Source organism: Mobula hypostoma, chromosome 13 (assembly GCF_963921235.1).
Source record: "Mobula hypostoma chromosome 13, sMobHyp1.1, whole genome shotgun sequence".
NCBI lineage: Eukaryota > Metazoa > Chordata > Chondrichthyes > Myliobatiformes > Myliobatidae > Mobula > Mobula hypostoma.
The window spans coordinates 22369591-22387588 of record NC_086109.1 but is presented as its reverse complement, the minus strand read 5'-3'; the positions used below and the strand labels follow the sequence as shown (position 1 = coordinate 22387588).

Genomic DNA, 17998 nt, shown 5'->3' with positions numbered 1-17998 from the left:
CAAGAAACAATGGGATGGTTTGAGGGGTATGGGTAGAATGCATTCAATGCCATTTGTGAATTGCAGGGATCCAGTTAAGTACCATGGAATTGCAACCTATGACTATGGTGTATGGTATAGGCTGAGGATTTCTTGTGGGATGAGGGTTGGCGGGAGTTGGGTACAGAGGAGTGGCAGTGGACTCAACAGCCTGGACAGAACATACCCAGTGCAGGACTCAGTGGGGGCGGGGGGGGGCACAGAGAAGATTTCTTGCAGTATGGAAAAAAGATTAGGTGTTAACAGCAGTTCGAGAATTGTGCTGAGTGTCGAGATGCTGATAAATATATCCATTTCTTCGAATGTAAGCATATAGTGGCTAAGATTGTCTTTCAGAAAGGAAGCCATCTCTGATAACGGGAACCTTACGAAGAAATCATTGGATGCAAGATGAACAAATTAATCCACCTGATTTGCGCGATTCCTGTTGGGTTTGATATGATGATCTATTTATTGCTTGCTGTGGCAATAGAGCAGTGTGCTAGGTAATCACTAGATGGAGCCAAAATGTGGTGCTCAAGAAGAAACAAATAACATAAGACTGAACGCACATAGTTAAGTGATCCCTGCGTTGTTGTCGACAAGCTTTGAGCTCACAGGCTATTCATTTTTGTTTTCAATCTCATAATATGATCTTGCTTCTTTGTACTAAACACCAGAGGAACCTCTGTCCAATGAACAATTTGTTTAAAATGAAATGTCTTTGGGGAATTTATAAGCACCCTGGTCCCATCCCTTTGAACCAGCTGCATCTTATAGAAGCACATAAATTTATTATAGGAACAGACTGAGAATTCCACTGTAGTCATAGGAAATAGGTAGAAGCTAGTGCCACGATTACTAATGCTAATTCTTTGTTTTTGTGCTATTCTCTAGGAATTAATTAAACAGTTGAACAATTAAAAATAAATCATTGCAATTAATTCCAGATTTTTAAAGTTAATGGAGGTTTAATTATAGCTTTAATCACACTATTGCCAACAATAATAAAACACTCATATTTTCAAATGGTCTCACGGAAAATATTCTGCCTTCATAACCTCTAATAATGTAATTTAGAAAATGTCTTCATGCTCAAATCCTTCCAGGAACGTAGCCTCCCAAACTCTGTAAACCACATCCCCACCAGACCTGCAACCTTCTGATCCTGACAGCTCCCTGTTCTGGGCTTTTATTTATTTATGGAAAATGAGACAGGGCGAGAGAGGGGGAGGGGGAGAGAGACGGAGAGAGAAACAAACAAACAGGCCTTCTGGCCTAAGGAGTCACATTGCCCAGCAACCCACCTATTTAACACTAGCCTAATCACAGGACAATTTACAATGACCAATTAACCCACTAACCCGTACGTCTTTGGGATATGGGGGAAAATTGGAGCACCCGGAGGGAACACATGCAGTTCGTGGAGAGAATGTACAAACTCCTTGCAGACAGCATTGGAATTGAACTCCAAACTCCGGAGCACCCTGAACTGTAAGAGTATCATGCTACCGTGGTGCCCAAATTTCCTGTCCCCCACCAAGGGTGGCCACTCAGCTCAGTATCAAAACTTTATCAAGCGAACATATGGAAAATTGTTCTGCTTTGGACAAGACTCTCAAAGTTGACTGAAATCTGAGCAATAGCTTGCCACAGGGATGAGGAAAAACACGATTTGACATGTAAATTGGGCTAAGCCATGTTGCCAGAAGCTTTACTGTAATTGTATGAGTGAACTTTAAAGTATCAGTGACAGAGCAGAAAGATTGAAAACTTAACTGTGTAGTATTAAAGGTTAGCTTAAGACACAGGAGCAGTGAGAGGTAAAGGATTGGATGGTGAGTGTGTGGTGGGGAAATTAAGTTATGGCATTGAGAGGGAGACCGAGTGTCTCTATGAAAGCAAAGTGATAAAACAACAAAATTCACAACATAAAGGACGTCCGTGATAATACACTCAATTCTGATTCTGACAGTGAACAAGCCAAATTCAATAAGGAAAGAAAAATTAGATGCCCTTTGAGACAGAAGAGTCTGTGAGCCCGAGCCACGGATATTACCTGCTGCTTTGATCGTCTCAGTTCATGTTCTCCAACAGCCTCATACAAGGCAATCACGAGCTGCCTGTGTCTCCCGCAACTACTCAACTCAGTACTCCTATCTCACCAGGATATAGTGGAGGATGGAAACAATATAGCTACCCAGCAAACTGATGTATTGCTTTACTTCAGCTTCATTGATCAACGCCACACAAGTCTTTATAACCTACTGCACAGTATCACTATAGGTATTCACCATTTAGCATCTCCGACCATTCCCAATGTATTTGTTTTTAGAAACCAACATCAAAGGCAGCTTGTGGAAAGTTTGCTTTTATAATTATTCTTTAAAGCCTGGGTATAAAAAAAAAGTTAATTTCCATTTTAATGGTACATTATTGGCAATTATTCATTAGCTGTTGAATTAATATTTAATTACTGGAACTGTTGTATTATGCTGTTGTAATATTTAATCACCAGAACTATTGTAAGCAACTGATAGCAGTCAATCATAGAAATAGTTTTAAAAAGTTTTTTATATTATTGCCTTTGAAAGTTTTGCTATATTGAGGTACCAGAAAGCATGACAATAAGGCAGGGGTTCCCAACCGGACCCCTCGGTTAATGATGAGGCTCTGTGGCTTAAAAGAGGTTGGGAACCCCAGCAATAAAGTAAAGAGATGATTTTTTTTAACCACCTAGTTGGCTCTGAGAAGACAGTCACATACAAGAATGTATATGTTGAATGATTGACATTTGGAAAAAGATAATTGATGGTAAGATATCCTAGGCCGATCCCTCTAGGAATATTTCTCGTATGAGAAAGGAATCTTCACCGGGCATTGGTGAGGTACCAGCTGACTAGAGGACAGCAAATGTGGTTTCATTTTTCAAGAAAGATAGCAGGGAAATAATTAGTAACTTTAGACCTGTTAGCCTAACACCACTGATAAAAAAAATATTAACGGAAAAAAAAATCTGAGGGATATAATTAATGATCAGTTGGGAAGTCAGGGACTAATCAGAGGCAGCCAATATGACTTTGTTATCGGCAGATCCTCTCTGACTCACCACGCGTTGACGAGGGCAGGGCAAAAGAGGTGTTTTACGAAGACAAGGTTCTGCATGGGAGACCAGTTCAGCAAGTTAGGGGCTCATGGGATCCATGTTGGCGAACTGGACCCAAAACTGGCTAGGCAATAGGAGGCAAAGGGTGATGGTAGAGAATTGTTTCTGCAGTCGGATGGCTGTGATTATTGGGACCTCAAAAGGATATATACTGGGACTCTAGCTCCTTGTAATATGTTTGAATGACTTGCTTGTGGATGTGGGAGGCAAAACAGGTAAGAAAAAGAATAACACAAAGATTGCAGTTATTGATGGTGTGGAAGGTGGTTATAGCCTTGATGCGTGGGTGAAATGGACTAGAAAATGACAGAAGCAGTTTAAATGTGAGCTGATGCATTTTTGATGAGACAAGGACATACACCACAAATGGTAGGGTTTTAGCAAATATTGAGGGACAGAAGGATCCTGAAAAACAAGTTCATGGATTCTTGAAGGTTGCAACACAGGCAGATAATATAGTTAGGAAGGGATATAAGATAATGCCCTTCATTAACCAGGAAATTACAAAGAGAAGTAAGGAGGTTATGCTCCAACTTTCTAAAACCTTGGTCAAGCCCCAGCTGGAATACTCAGTACAGTTCTAGTCACCAAGGTGCTGGGATGTACTTGCACTGGAGAGGATGCAGGACAGATTCACTTGGAAGCTGCCTGGGATGGAATAGTTCAGTTATGAGCAGAGACTGGGGAATGGATCTGTTCTCCTTGGACCGGAGGAATAGTCATTAGTGAGGAATATAAAATCATGAGGGGTAGGGATAGGATAGGATTCAGGTAACCTTCACATCAGAGGCAATAAAACTCGAGGACACAGGTTTAGGGCAGGGGTTCCCACCTGGGGTCCATGGATCCCTCAGTTAATGTTAGGGATCCATGGCATATAGAAGCTTGGTTTAGGGTAGGGGAGAAGAGACTTAAAGGGGATATGGGAGGACCTTCTTCATCCAGAGAGTGAAATGCAATGCCTGAGAGTGTGCTTGAAGCTGACTTATTGATGGCATTTAAGAAGAGTCTAGGTGAGCACTTGAATTGCTTACGCATTGAGGGTCAGAGAAGTGCTGGGTTATGAAATTAATATAGAAAGGTGCCCACTAGTCAACATGAACAAATTGGGCTGATTGGCCTATGTGCATGCTGTACAGTACCATGAGAATGTCATTTAACCCACTGACGCTATGTCTGATCTCTAACAATCCCAGGAATCACAGTCACACCTTCATTTCCCTGTGCTCTAGTCTTTCATAGTGCCCATTAACACCCGGATTCTCCCACCATTCACTTTCACTCGGAATCATTTACCAATCAACCAACTGCCAGCACATTTTGGGATGTGGCAAAAAAAAACTGGCTCACCCAGCAAAACCTTTGTTGTCATGGGGAAGAATGAAAACACTCCACATAGGTGGCACCAATGGTCCGATTCGAACCATATTACCCATATGAACAAGCATTGTTAGTAGTCCTATTTCACTTGTGACAGATACTGACTTATGGAGTATTTTAAGTACTTTCAAAGAGTCAAAGTGTATTTATTATCAGAAGTATGTACGCAGTATATAATCCTGAGATTTGTCTTCCCCACTGACAGCCACGAAACAAACAAATCCATCGAACCAGTTCAAAGAAAACACCAACGAGTCGCGTGGCTTTCTGTTTTTATTTTGGAATTCACAATCCCTACATCCAGCAGACTACTATGTAAAGAAGGCATTACATTTGCTGAGAGTCATAGTACTTACTATGTACTAGAAAAAACCCTTCTACCCATCATATCCATACTCTTAGATCTATGTCCTCTTGTTTTTGATACCCCTAGACATGGAAAAGATATTAACTATCTATCCTATCCATGCCTCTTGTAATGTAACACATCTACTCTGCACTGTTTCCAGTGCAATCACATCCTTTTTAGTGTGGGAACAGAACTGCACACAATAGTGTAGCCTAAATGGTGTTTTGTAAAGTGGCAACATTATGTCCCAACTGTTGGTCAGAATGAGAATCGGGTTTAATATCACTGACATACTGTATGACTATGGTAAACATCCCATATAATTCTCCATCACCTTGTCTTCCTTTGTTACTTTCAGGAAACTATGGACTTGGACTCCGAGATTCTCTGTTCATCAACATTCTCTAGTTCCCGACCACTTATTGTATATATCCTACCCCTGTTTGACTCTTCAAACTGTATTGCCTCATGCTTTTCAGGATTAAAGTCTATCTGCCAACACTCTGCCCAGCTTTTGAACTGATCTATATTCTGCCTTATGGACCCTCTTCACTATCCAACACATCTCGAATTCTCATGCCATCCACAAATACGCTAAACATACCTCCTACATCCACATCCAGTTTGTTAATATATACCACAAAAAACAAAGGTCCCAGCACAGATTCATGTGGGACACCACTGACCCACAATTAGAAAAGCTTCCTTCAACCACGACCTTCTGCCTCCTCTCACTTAGCCAATTTTGGATCCAATTAGCCACCTTGCCTTGGACGTGTATATCTTAATCTTCTGGATCAGCCTAATGTGCTGGGTGGTCATGGCAAATGACTTTAGTAAGTCCATATAGGCATCTTCTACTACCCTGCAAGCATCAAACCTCTTAATTAGCTCCTCAAAAAATTCACTCGTGTGATGAGCAAGGCAATCCTAGCAATACCCTAATCCATCCCTGACTTTCAAAATGTTCATAAATTCTATCCCTTAGAACAGGGCTTTCCAACCTGGGGTCCACAGCATTAAAAAGGTTGGGAAACCCTGCCTCAGAATTTTCTTTAATAATTTCCCAATGACTGAGGTAAAACACATGGTCTAACAGTTAACCTGCTTATTCCAGCTGTGCTAGTTAGAAGGATATTGCTGACAAAGCCAGCATTTATTCTCCATTCCAAATGGTCCTTGAGAAGATGGTGAGCCACTTTCATGAACGCTTCTAGACTTTGTGGTGAAGGCACTCAGCAGACTTGTCAGATGGGAGTTCCAGAAATTACAGCAAACTGATGGTGGTACATCATTACAGAGAATGGCTCTGATAATCCAACATCAGATTGATTAATAATCCATAATCATTAAAGCACGTCAATTTGAAAACGTGCTTGCAGTGTTTAATGAAGATCTTCAGGAATCTTTGCCTCAGACAGCTCACAGGATCCTGTTCCCTGCCTATTCACCCCCTCCCTCACTTCCACTCAGGGCCCTAAACAGTCCCTCCAGGTGCGGCAACACTTCACCCACAAATCTGCTGGGTGGTGCTCCCGCTGCGGCCTCTTCTGCATTGGTGAGACCCATCATAAATCAGGGGACCACCTCGTCAAGCACCTCTGCTCCATCTGCCAAAAGCAGAACTTCCTGGTGGTCAAACATCTTAATTCCAATTCTTATTCCTGTTCTGACATGCCAGTCCCTGGCCTCCTCTTGTGACATGTTGAGGAGCAACACCTTATATTCTGTCTGGGTAGCCTCCACCCTGATGGCATGAGTATCAATTTCTCCTTCAGGTAAAAAAAAAATCCTCCCCCATCCCCTCTTCTTTTACCCACTCTGGCTTCCCACCTCTTCTCAGTTGCCTATCACCTCCCCCTGATGCCCCTCTTTCTTCCCTTTCTCCTACGGTCCACTTTCCTCTCCAGACCTTTAATTCTCATGCCAACCTGCCTTCACCTATCACCTCCTTCCCCTCCCCCCAACTTTTTTATTCTAGCATCTTCCCACTTCTTCAACACTCCTGATGAAGTGTTTCAGCTTAAAATGTCAACTGTTTATTTCCAGAGAAACCACTTGGCCTGCTGGTTCCTTCAGCATTTTGTGTGTTCTCCTTTGGATTTCCAGAATCTGCAGATTTTCTCGAGTTTTTGTCCTATATCCCCATGTTCCCCTTAAACGCTCCTCAGCCCTGTCCTCTTTAAACCCTATAACCTACTATGATCGTTTTAAATTTAGCTTGTTCACTGGAACACTAAAACACTGCCCAGCATCCAAAAATAAGTTAATTAAAAGTGTGCTGGAGTAACCTCGGAGAGAAAAAAAACTCGAGACAATCCACGCCCAAAACTCGGGGTGCCGGATTATCGGAGTCTCTATTTTTTAGTTCTGGATGGGGAGATGTGTGACATGGGGATCGAAGTTTCTCGTTAACTGTGTTAAAACAAAAAGCCCCCCCCCAATTTAGGGAGAACAATATGCTGTAGATTTGAACCTGAAACAACTTAACTGGACCGAAGAACTATCTCTACCTAACTCACCCCATCCCTCCACAGCCGCTGCTTGACCTGCTGAATTCCTCCAGCACTTTGCAAGTCACTCTTGATTGAGAATACACTGCAACATGATTTCATTCTTGGTACAAACAGGTTGAGCTAGAACGGCCCACTCAAACCAACTATTCTGGTGAAAGTTTAATTGAACTAAGTAAATACCCACAGGGAGGACCTTGACTGACCGTACCTCATCGACATTGGGTTGCTGGTTCCACGCTGCGGGGAAGGCCGGCCGATCCTATGACGCCACTACCACTGACTTGCCCCGCTTCCGGGAACCGTGCTGCGGTGCACGCGCCACTCTTTCCGTCGGGCCCTTCCGGCAGCTCGGGACGTCACTGCCGGTTTGCGATGGCGCAGCTCGGCCTGATCCGCCTGAAGGCGCCGAACAAGGAGTCGCGGGATCGGGAGTCCGCCGGGCTCAGACCCGACCCGGGTCCGGGCTCCGGCCCACACACAGCCGCCAAGCGCCGTAAGACTCACCATCACGGCCTTATGCGTGGACCCGCGACCTCGGCCCCTTCGCTCCGTTACCCGCCCCCCGCTCATGTCAGCGGTGGTCTACCTGCCGCCGTGTACTCGGTGTGTCCGCCGCCACCGACGGGATCTGGCCCCGGCCTCGGCTCTATCCCTGCCGCCGGGCCTACCCCCTGCCCGCGCCCAGCCCCCGCCCTCGCGGCCGGCGCCACCTCCCTCCCCAAGACGAGGAACCCGAAAGATAAGCACCTACACCGGGACAAGGAGAAGAAGCACCGGCCGCGTAAAGAGAATAGCGACGGCGGGCCTCCGCACAAAGGTACGAGGGTCTTCATGTGTTAGATGGAACTGCTGAAGCCACGCGGAAAATTTAAAGCCCTCGGTGGGGTCTGTGCAAACATTCGGGTGTCCCACTTTCTAAACGGGACCTCCCCGTAGTGCAGTATCCTTCAACCGATTACATGCTCGTGTTTCAGTAGTGGGTCTTGAGCTCGCAAGCATCTGAAAACTGAGCTGCTGCTGATGAGTAAGACTGGGGATTTGGGGTGTTTTTTTTTCATACCGAATCTTAAGATTGGGGATAAAGTTTTCTGAGCCAAACTACGACACTCAGAGCTAAAATTTGATCATTTGCTTGTGTTGGTTGTGTCATCTTGGTATGTTAAATTGACTGTCATGTTCGCCTTCATACCGACACGGGGAGATAAATTCATCAGCGACAATGCGCTTTGAGAAATTCAAAGCACAACATCAACTGAAGTTGTTTCCTTAGTTGCATTGTATTGGAGAGTCTGTCCTGTATTAAACTCAGTTTGTTAGCGTTGGTCATCCAGTTTTGGGGCATGTCTTTTAGTGACAAATATGGTTCAGACTATTATTCAATTTCTTTTGTAAAATTGTGTCGTTTATGATAAATTATTTTGCTGCAACTACAAAATGAAATTTTGATCTTTGCTAAACTGGTTCATGGAAATACACTTGAAGTTTACAAAATTTTCAAAACAGGATTAGGCTGTGCATCTTGCAGGTGGTTGTAACTGGATTAGCTTTTAAATTTGTAGGGTTGAAACTGTAATTTGCTATGAGATTTTGGTGTCTTGGGAATAAACTTTTCACTGTGAAGTGTGATAGATCTGTTAAAAAAAATGAGCATTGGCTATGATTTGCAATGTCCTCTTTGGGTTGTAGTTTTATTGACTGAAGATCAGTTATGGAGAAAAAAGAAATCTCATTCAAATGTTGATTTTCGCAGTTGAGCATCCAAAAGTGTAGAATCACCAAAGTAAAGTATCTGTAATTGGGAAAATAAAGCAGTCCCACAAGGAATGATTTGATAATCACCAATTATGTATTTAGATATTTGAGGAGGGGTATCTGTTAGTCCAGTATACTGGGAAAACTCCCTTGCTCTTCAAAATGGTGATGGTGTTTTTTTCACTTTTAGTCAGGGGAATAGAGAAGGCTCTGGATTAACATCCAAACTGAATGATAGGGATAGTTGGTGTGAAATGGGACATGCTGCTGAGAGTGAACATGGGTGTTTCTAATAGTAATGCTATTTTGCTGGTAGACAATTCCATCTGTCCTAACTCAGTACACAACAATGTCCTCTGTTGCTTGTACCTGCAGCTCAGTTAGATTTGATTTATTTACTGGATTTGAAGAGGCATAATGGTGCATCATGTGCTTGGGATGTTCTGTAACTTTTGAGATGTAGTTACTGTTTATTTTGGTAAAGGGGATAAAGAGGGTTAGATTAGAAGTATGGTCTTGGTATTTTCATTATTTATCAGATGTACTGTTAATTATTTTTAATGTTAAGGGGCTGGGAAGTAGGCTAGCAAGAGAGTACAAGGTGAAAAATGCTGGATTAAGTATATCTTGTAATTTATGGGCTTATAAATTTACTTAAAATAAATCTGCCATCTTATTCAGTTTAGCCAAGTGCCTTCAGCCTGCAATGATCCTTTAACTGGAAAAGCAGTTGCTGACTGTTAGCGGTCATTGGTTTTAAAATGTCTTTCTGGGGCATTTCAGTCTAGCCAAGTAACATCCCCCATGGCAGAATATCCCACATACTTAAGACACTTTTAGAATAAACATCAAGTCATTTTTAGGAAAGGATATCAACCTGATGGATTAACTCTTTCTCCTGGATGTTGTTTGACCTGTCAAGTATTTCCAGTGTTTACCTGTTTTTTTGGGGGGGGGCGGGAACAAAGCTGTAAAGATTCTGTTTGGAGCCCAGGTAATTTCTTTACAACTTGTATGTTTGCTTCCAGCATGATTACCAGGGAAAACAGCCCTGTTCTGTAATTTACATTTTGGAATCTTTAATACTCACTTGTGAAGCCAAATGGAACCTGCATTTGACGTCCAACTGAATCTGCTGCATGAGCAAGACAGCCAAGTTGCATATCCATTAAATCACTCAGCTTTGAATTTAACTGTCTCATACCCTCACCCACATCTTGAGCCTTGATGTGAATTTACTGGCCATTTCTAGCATCAAGCTCTGTTAACTAACACTATGGTGTTTGCTATCCTATTAGCAGAAGTTTGTAGGCTCCTTGTTTTTTTTAAAAAAAGTTGAAAGTTCAAGTTCAAAGTAAATTTCTTATCAAAACACAAATATCACAATAGGCTATCGTAAGATTTATTTTCTTGCAGGCATTTACAGTCAAACAAAAAGTGTAGTGATCATTGAAAACTACACTCAAACACAGACTGACAAACAATCAATATGCAAAAGAAGCCAAACTCTGCAAATACAGAAAAACTGATCAGAATTAATAAAACTGAGGACATGAGTTGTAGAGTCTTTGAAAGTAAGTATATAGTTCTGGAATCAGTTAGGTGTTGAGTGTTATAATGACCAATTTCCTGTTTTCTTGTCTTTCCTTTCTATATCAGTGTAGCATCCAATTCTGCTATTCTCCAGGCTCTCTCAGTTTACCAATACTGGCCTCTTGTACATTAAAACTTCCATTTTTTTCAATATTAATGGCTGGTCTTTCAGCTGTACAGGTAGAAGGTTTTGCATTTCTATATAACTGCTTCATTCTCCAAGGCTGGGTCTTTGGTGATTATCTCCTCTGATTGCAGTTTTTTTTTGCTAATGCACCTGTGAGCTGTTGTTGGACATTCTTTGAGGTAGACCTGCTGTGTAAGTGCACGTCATTGTCTCGCCTGAAAGCTGACACCTTTGGCGTTGCAACAATCCCTTACTGCAGCTGCATAGTGCAAATTAGCCTAGATTTTGTGCTCCAGTTTCAGAAGTCAGACAAATCAAAATTGCTAAAAATTTTTCAACTGTGGTTTTATATTTGGCATTTAGGCTTTCAGAATTATAATAAATTTATTTTTAAAAGGATGTAATGGAGATAGAGCAGGTGCAGAAGAGATTCACAAGGATATTTCCTGGATTGGAGGTCTTGTGTTATCAGGAGAGATTTGTTGAGCTAGGTCTTTCTTTTATAGAGTGAAAGAGGCTGAGGAATGACATGATATAGCTGAATAAAATGGAGAGGCACAACAAGAGGGTAGGCTGTCCAACTTCAAAGCCCAAATGCAATCATCACCATTTTAAAGAGCAAGGGGGTTTTCTTAGTGCTGGACGAACAGATACCTTTGCCAAACACCTATCTACATAATTGGACATTATCAACACGTTCCTTGTGGGACATCACGTTATTTTCCAAGTTATACATTCCAACAGTGATGTTTATCCCAAGAAAAAAATTTCTTAATCTGATTGAATTGTCGTGTTTGTAGGACAATTTCGAAAACTGAATTAATTTCACACTTAGGTACCCAAATATGGTGGTGAATGTCTACCTGTAGTACCTGCTGAAGGCCTTGATGAGATTTCATGGATTAGCTGTGGAGTCATTGGTAAAGGGCTGCAGAAATTCATTGCCACAACTGAATGAAGAACACTTTTGCATCCAAGCCATAAAGTTTAAACCGTATTTCAAATCCTCTGTGGGCAGAGAGGGGGGTGTGTAGTAGTTAATTGCAATAAAAATGGAACATGACTGTGTCAGATGCTTTCCAAAGGAGATGGTATACCGAATCCTTATTTATCTCTGCGTATAAGCATACAGTCCATTATTTCAAGAGCAGAATTCTTCATTGTGTCCAAGTCAAGACTTCACCTAAAACTAATGATTTAGTTGCTCTGCTTAAATTGCCTGTCTACAATATTAAATGTATTTAAAAATACTCCATTAGTTGCAAAGTGCTTTGGGGTGTTGCACTATACGAATACAAGATTGTAAATTTATCACCTTGATTTGTATGTCTTTGTGTACATTCTGATGCATTTTTATTCTGTAAATGGGTATCAGATGGATGCCTGTCATGGGCTTGCTTAGATGATACACCCAATACATTTGTTGCCGCCCAGATAATTCTGCTCAAGTCCATTGATAGGCTAGATAGATAGAAACCTCTTTCTGCTGATGGAGTATGTAGGAGAAGGAACATAAAGTTAAGAGAGAAGTTAAGAAATACTTCATGCAAGAATGATAAAAACATGGAATTGTTTATAAAACACAGTGAATACTAGTAAATTTGCTGTTGAATAGCCTGTTCCTGTTTCTCATGACTCATTGAAGAATCCTAGCCTTGAATTTAATGTGGCCTTGCGCAATCCTGTATAAGGCTACAAATCTCTAGGATATCTCTAATTCCTATGACCTCATCATCAAAGACCATGCCTTCATCTAATTTCCTCTTCCTGGAATTTTCTTCCATGAGTTAATGTGCTACTTCAATCTTGTCTCTTTACCCTTCTGCTCACCCACCATAAAAATCCTTCAACTTGTTGCTTGCTTTTGTCTTGTTATCACTGTGAAGCATAGGGTCATACAAAAATACAGCACAGAAGCAGGCGTTTCAGGCCATCTAGTCCATGCTGAACTATTAAACTGTTTACACCCATAAACCTATACTGGCACCATAACCCTCCAAATCCCTGCCATCCATGTACCTATCCAAACGTTTAGGAATGTTGAAATCAACCTCACTTGCATTACTTGTACTGGTAGCTCGTACCACACTCTCATGATCCTCTGAATGAAGAAATTTTCCTTCATGTTCCTTTTAAACTTTTCACTCTTCACCCTTAGCCCTTGACCTCTGGTTGTGATCCCACCCAACTTTAGTGGAAAAGTCTGCTTCCATTTACCCTGTCTGTACCCCTCATAATTTAGTATACTTCTGTCAAATCTCCCCTCATCTTCTATGTTTCAAGGAATAAAGTCCTAACCTATTGAGTCTTTTCTTATAGCTCAGGTCCTCCAGACTCGGCAGCATCATTGTAAATGTTCTTTGTACTCTTCCTCTTTTAATGATGTCCATGTATTCTGGTTGTTTTAGTTTGATTGCAGATGGGCCTGGGGGTGGGGGGGGGGACCTATATTTTTAAATCCCTGCATGTGTTACTGGGTGGAAGCAATTGTGAGAAAAGTAAAAAGTGGAGCAATTTACCATGCCAGGCTTCCTTGTCTAATATCAAATATGTCCTTGAAAGAGAGGAGGTTGAGCAGTCTTTGTGTAACTATGTGATTTTTATTTTATGAATTGTTACGTGCACCTTGTCCCTATGCAAGTGCTGGAGTTGGGATGTGTTGTATGTTAATGGTCCTTTTACTGCTCAGTAAAGAGGTAATGGCAAAATCTGTAATGCTGACACTATTTTACATGCTGTTGATCTCAAAAAATCAGATTTGTATGTTACCTGTTTAGTAATATGTAAAGATCCAAAACAAATTGAAAGTGACTTAAAATAGCAAAAACTAAGTCAACATTGAATGTTCTCTAGTTCTCATAACACAAATGAAGTGTTATTTATATATTAAAGCAATTCCATAGTCAGGTGTTGATGAGGAAAAGAGTTGACTAATGTGCGCTAAGGGCGAACTCTTCCTGTACTGACAACTCCAGGCATTTTGCACCACCTTGGCTGGCTAATTTATGAATAGCTTTCAGTTGTTCTGCAGTGCTGTTAGTGGATTATCACTGAATCTGTATACATTTATGCCAGATAAACAATTTTTTAAAAAATCACATGTTCTTGCTATTACCATTGCTGTGCGAATCTCACTGGAATTGTTTTGCTTTTTCCAAGTCAAAACTTGCCCTTCCCATGTTTCCATCAAGCCGTGTTTTAATTGGACTTCAAAGTGTAAAGTACTGTTTAAAGTTGGTGCCAGTTACTTCCTGGTAATGATCTGACTAACAGTGCAGCATTCTTGTCTATGCTGGTTATCTGGTCAAAGTCTACCGCACTTGGTACCTTGGTAACGGAATGAAAAATAAACCCAAACAGTGTTGTACATTCAACTCAACTTGCTATAGCCAAGGTAGTTTCTTGACCCATAGAATAAGTTCTGCTTTGAACTTGAGGGCTACAGTGTCAGTAATGTATGTTGATCTAGTGTCTTTTATGACCTGAAGATGTACAAAAGCATTTTAGTCAATGAAATCATTCAACAATATAGTTCTATATTGTGAGAAATGTATCAAGCCCTGCAATATGACAGTTATTTATGTTGTGTTTCTTTTTATGAAGTCAGATGAGTGGTAAGTATTGGTATGATACTGGGGAAACTTTGAGCATCATGCACAATCCTGAGATAATGTGCGGGTTTTTTTCTGTTCGTACAAGATTAGACTGTGGCTTGAACATTACTTGGATCTTTGCAGATTTCACTTTTGTGGCAATATGAGCTCTTTTTTAAATTGCATTTTTAGGCTTGTATCTCTAGAATGCCAGTTACAACCAGTCTTATACCTTGATGTGGTGTTCAACCAAGTGAGACATGTCAGAATCTATTGGAATTAGTAGCTAAATCTCTGGACAGAGAACTAGCTTTGTATGACTATCAAAATCAGGTTTAAGGTAAGTGGTAGGGGAGTCCAAAATTATTGGCTACAGGTTTCGAGTTAGAGGGCAAGATTTAAAATGGACCTGAGAGGCAACCTTTCCACCCCAACTGTGTTGAGTATATAGAGTGAGCTGTCACACGATGTAATTGAGGTAGGTGTAATAATATCAATGAAGAAACAGTTGGATAGGTACATGGAGGGATCGGGCTTATCAGAAACACTGACATATGTCATGAAATTTGTTTTGTGGTAGCAGTATGGTACAAGATATCTTAAAAATATATAAGGTACAATCTTCAGGTTCCTGTACCTTCTCAATGGTGGTAAAGAAGAGAGCACATGTCCCAGATAGTGAGGGTCTTTAATGAGGATGTTGTCTTCTTGAGGCACTACGTGTTGAAGATGTCCTTGATGGGGCTATGCCCGTGATGGAGCTGGCTGAGTGTGCAACCCTCTGCCACCTCTTTTGATTGTGTGTTTGGAATAAGGGTTTGGCACAGCTAATTAGGACAAGGTGGGTGGCCATTGTACCCAGCGTGGACTTGTTGTCCTGAAGGACCTGTATCGTGCTGCATTGTTCTATGGTTTGATGATTACTCTCAGGTGGGGAAAAATGGAAATGTTTAAGAAAGGAATTCTAAATCTTAAGGGCTGCATATTTGAAAAAAATGGTCACTATGTAGAATGATGAGAGTTGGATGTATTTGAGGCTGGAAATGAAGTCCAGAGATCAAGGTTTGAAGAACTTCTGTTTCGGATGATATTGGTTAGTATCTTCTATGCATGTGGGGAATCAACATTTCTTTAGGTTCAAATTGTGATTGTTGTCAAGGTTCTAATGTCATGGCCCATGGAATAGCTAGCCAAAATTAAAAGCTCCAGAAACATTCATTACTACATGTAGCAGGAAATAAATGTGTCGATTGTTTGCCTTGTATTTAGAATTTCCAAATTAAGGATTCTTGTAGAGCTTGACGAGGGAGCCCACTTTTTCAGATTTGAATGGCAAATATTTGGCTTTGATCTCTGTTGAGCATTGCAGTCAACTGGTTTCAAAATCAAGACGAATTTGGGATAAGCTGCCCTGCAACTCACTAGACCCACAGTGCTTTAGTCAAGTCTTAACTTTATATGACTATTTTTCGTTTTGGAATTAACAAGAAAAAAATAGTTATTAATTGATCAAAGGTGGGATGTCTGGGAGTTTTTCTTTGTTAGCTGAAATATGGTTGTGAATGCTTTCAGCAGCTATCCCATATTGAAGAAATTTCCCACGATCTGCATTTTAATGAAGCAATTTTTAGAATGATACTTTTTGTTTGATCAGAGTGGGAATTTAAATACCTCCATGATTGATGGTAAGCCTTGCTGAATAACAAGGTGGAACTAAAATTGAAAGAGATCAGTTGATCCTGTTAACCAGATCATAATATCATGGTCATTGTATACTTGATCCAGCCAAATCTGGCAATATCCATGTATTGGGTTTGTTGCTGCATGTAGCCATGCATGACAATATAACTATGTCAATCATGTACCCTTTAGTTTAGCTCCAAAAGCAGCAGCATAGTACTTTTCATTTCCTAACATCTGTGCACCGCGCAGCACCAAGTGTGACAAGATCAGTTTTCAGCTTTGAGGCTAGTATAAATTGGAGCCAGTTTTGAGGACAGAGACTTGTATGTCAGACTGGTTTCTCGTGTGTATCTCCACCTATAAAGAGATTCTTGAACCAGCATGGATAACTTCAATTACCACTATTCTGAGCTGATTCTGAAGAGGTAATTGACATAGCTACATTATCGCAGCAAAATGTGGGAACAAAAATGTTACAGGTTTATAGTGGAATTTGGCAAGGCAATGAATCATGAAAACTATATTCAGATCTGGTTATAACTGACTTCCTTTCAACTGTAGTACTGCTTTGTTATTACATTGCCAAGAGATATCTTTGATGTACAAGAACGTTTGTTGCCAATTTTTTCTTCACTTAGCACATGCCTCTTCCCTCCCACCTTGTTGTCTGAGGAAGTTAGCTACGTCCTGCTGCCCTACACCATATCATTCTGCCAGCCTTTCAGTAATAAACACTTGTTTTTGTTTAACCTTTTGAGTAGCCAGAATTGGTATTTATTATATCAGTTTGTGCTTAATTATACCCTGCACAAGACTACCATTTAGTAATACCACTCTTCCAGACAGAGACCTTCTAAAGAATGAAGTGTTAATAATATTCAGCTAATTCAGGACTGGGGATGCTGAATGTAAAAGGTTAATTGGGATATTTTAAGATGGTTGCTATTTCAAACTATTTTCCTTTACTTACAAGATTATTTTTTAGTGTCTATATCACTTGAGCAGCAAGTCAAGCATGTTTCTTCGTACTATTTTAGAAAGTGAGTTTCTGTCCCAAAATCACTATGAATGTAAGCAATGCAGTGTGCTGGTGATGACTATCCGTTACACAATCCATATAAGGCCTTGAAATGTATCCACATCTCACTCTCTACTCTTTTCAGAAGCACAATACTTGGGAAGAATGGGATGCACTCCAAGACTTGATCTCTAAGTGCTGATATCTTTTGAAGCCATTATCTTTTGGTAAATGTAATCTGGAAAGAATGTCCCGCATTTTTTCATTATTTCAAAGAAAAAAACACACTTGTCATTTTGCTGCAAAAACCATCGAGAGCATCAGCTTAGTAAAGACCTATTAATGGCTTTCTGCAGGATTCTGTGATGACAGTGCCTTTGCAGTATATTAGTACTGTATTCCTGCAGCCTTTGTGATTGTGGTGCACTCTATGCCCACATTGTCAGTATATCTCAATATTATAACCTGAGATGACATATACGTCTTCACTTATAAGTATCTTGTATTTTCTTTTTACTGGTGTCATATAATGAAACCTTTTTTCTGAAATTTTTCTTTTACCTCATTTGAGCATTGTAGCCAAATCATGTCCAGTTAAGAGAATTTTATTCTCTTTCAGGTGATCTTTTGAAGTGCCAAGCCTTTAAATAAAACTGTTAAGAATATTAGAGTAGGGCCCTCAAATAAAAACACAGGTGTGTGCATGCAGAAGCAAATATGTTTGAAATCTCTACTGTGTTTGCTAAGAAACTACTTAAAACAATAAGACAGGAGTAGAATTACACCATTCAGCCCTTCACATC

The 17998-nt window shown here is 40.6% G+C and overlaps 1 protein-coding gene across 1 annotated transcript in view; it reads left to right on the top strand.

Moving 5' to 3' along the window:
* The first annotated feature begins 7690 nt into the window (after nt 1-7690).
* Nucleotides 7691-17998, top strand: part of LOC134355484 (lysine-specific demethylase 9-like) — a 75641-nt gene continuing 65333 nt past the window's right edge. The window contains exon 1 of the mRNA XM_063065438.1: nt 7691-8246. Coding sequence (XP_062921508.1) covers nt 7691-8246 — 556 coding nt within the window. The remainder of the gene's footprint in view (nt 8247-17998) is intronic.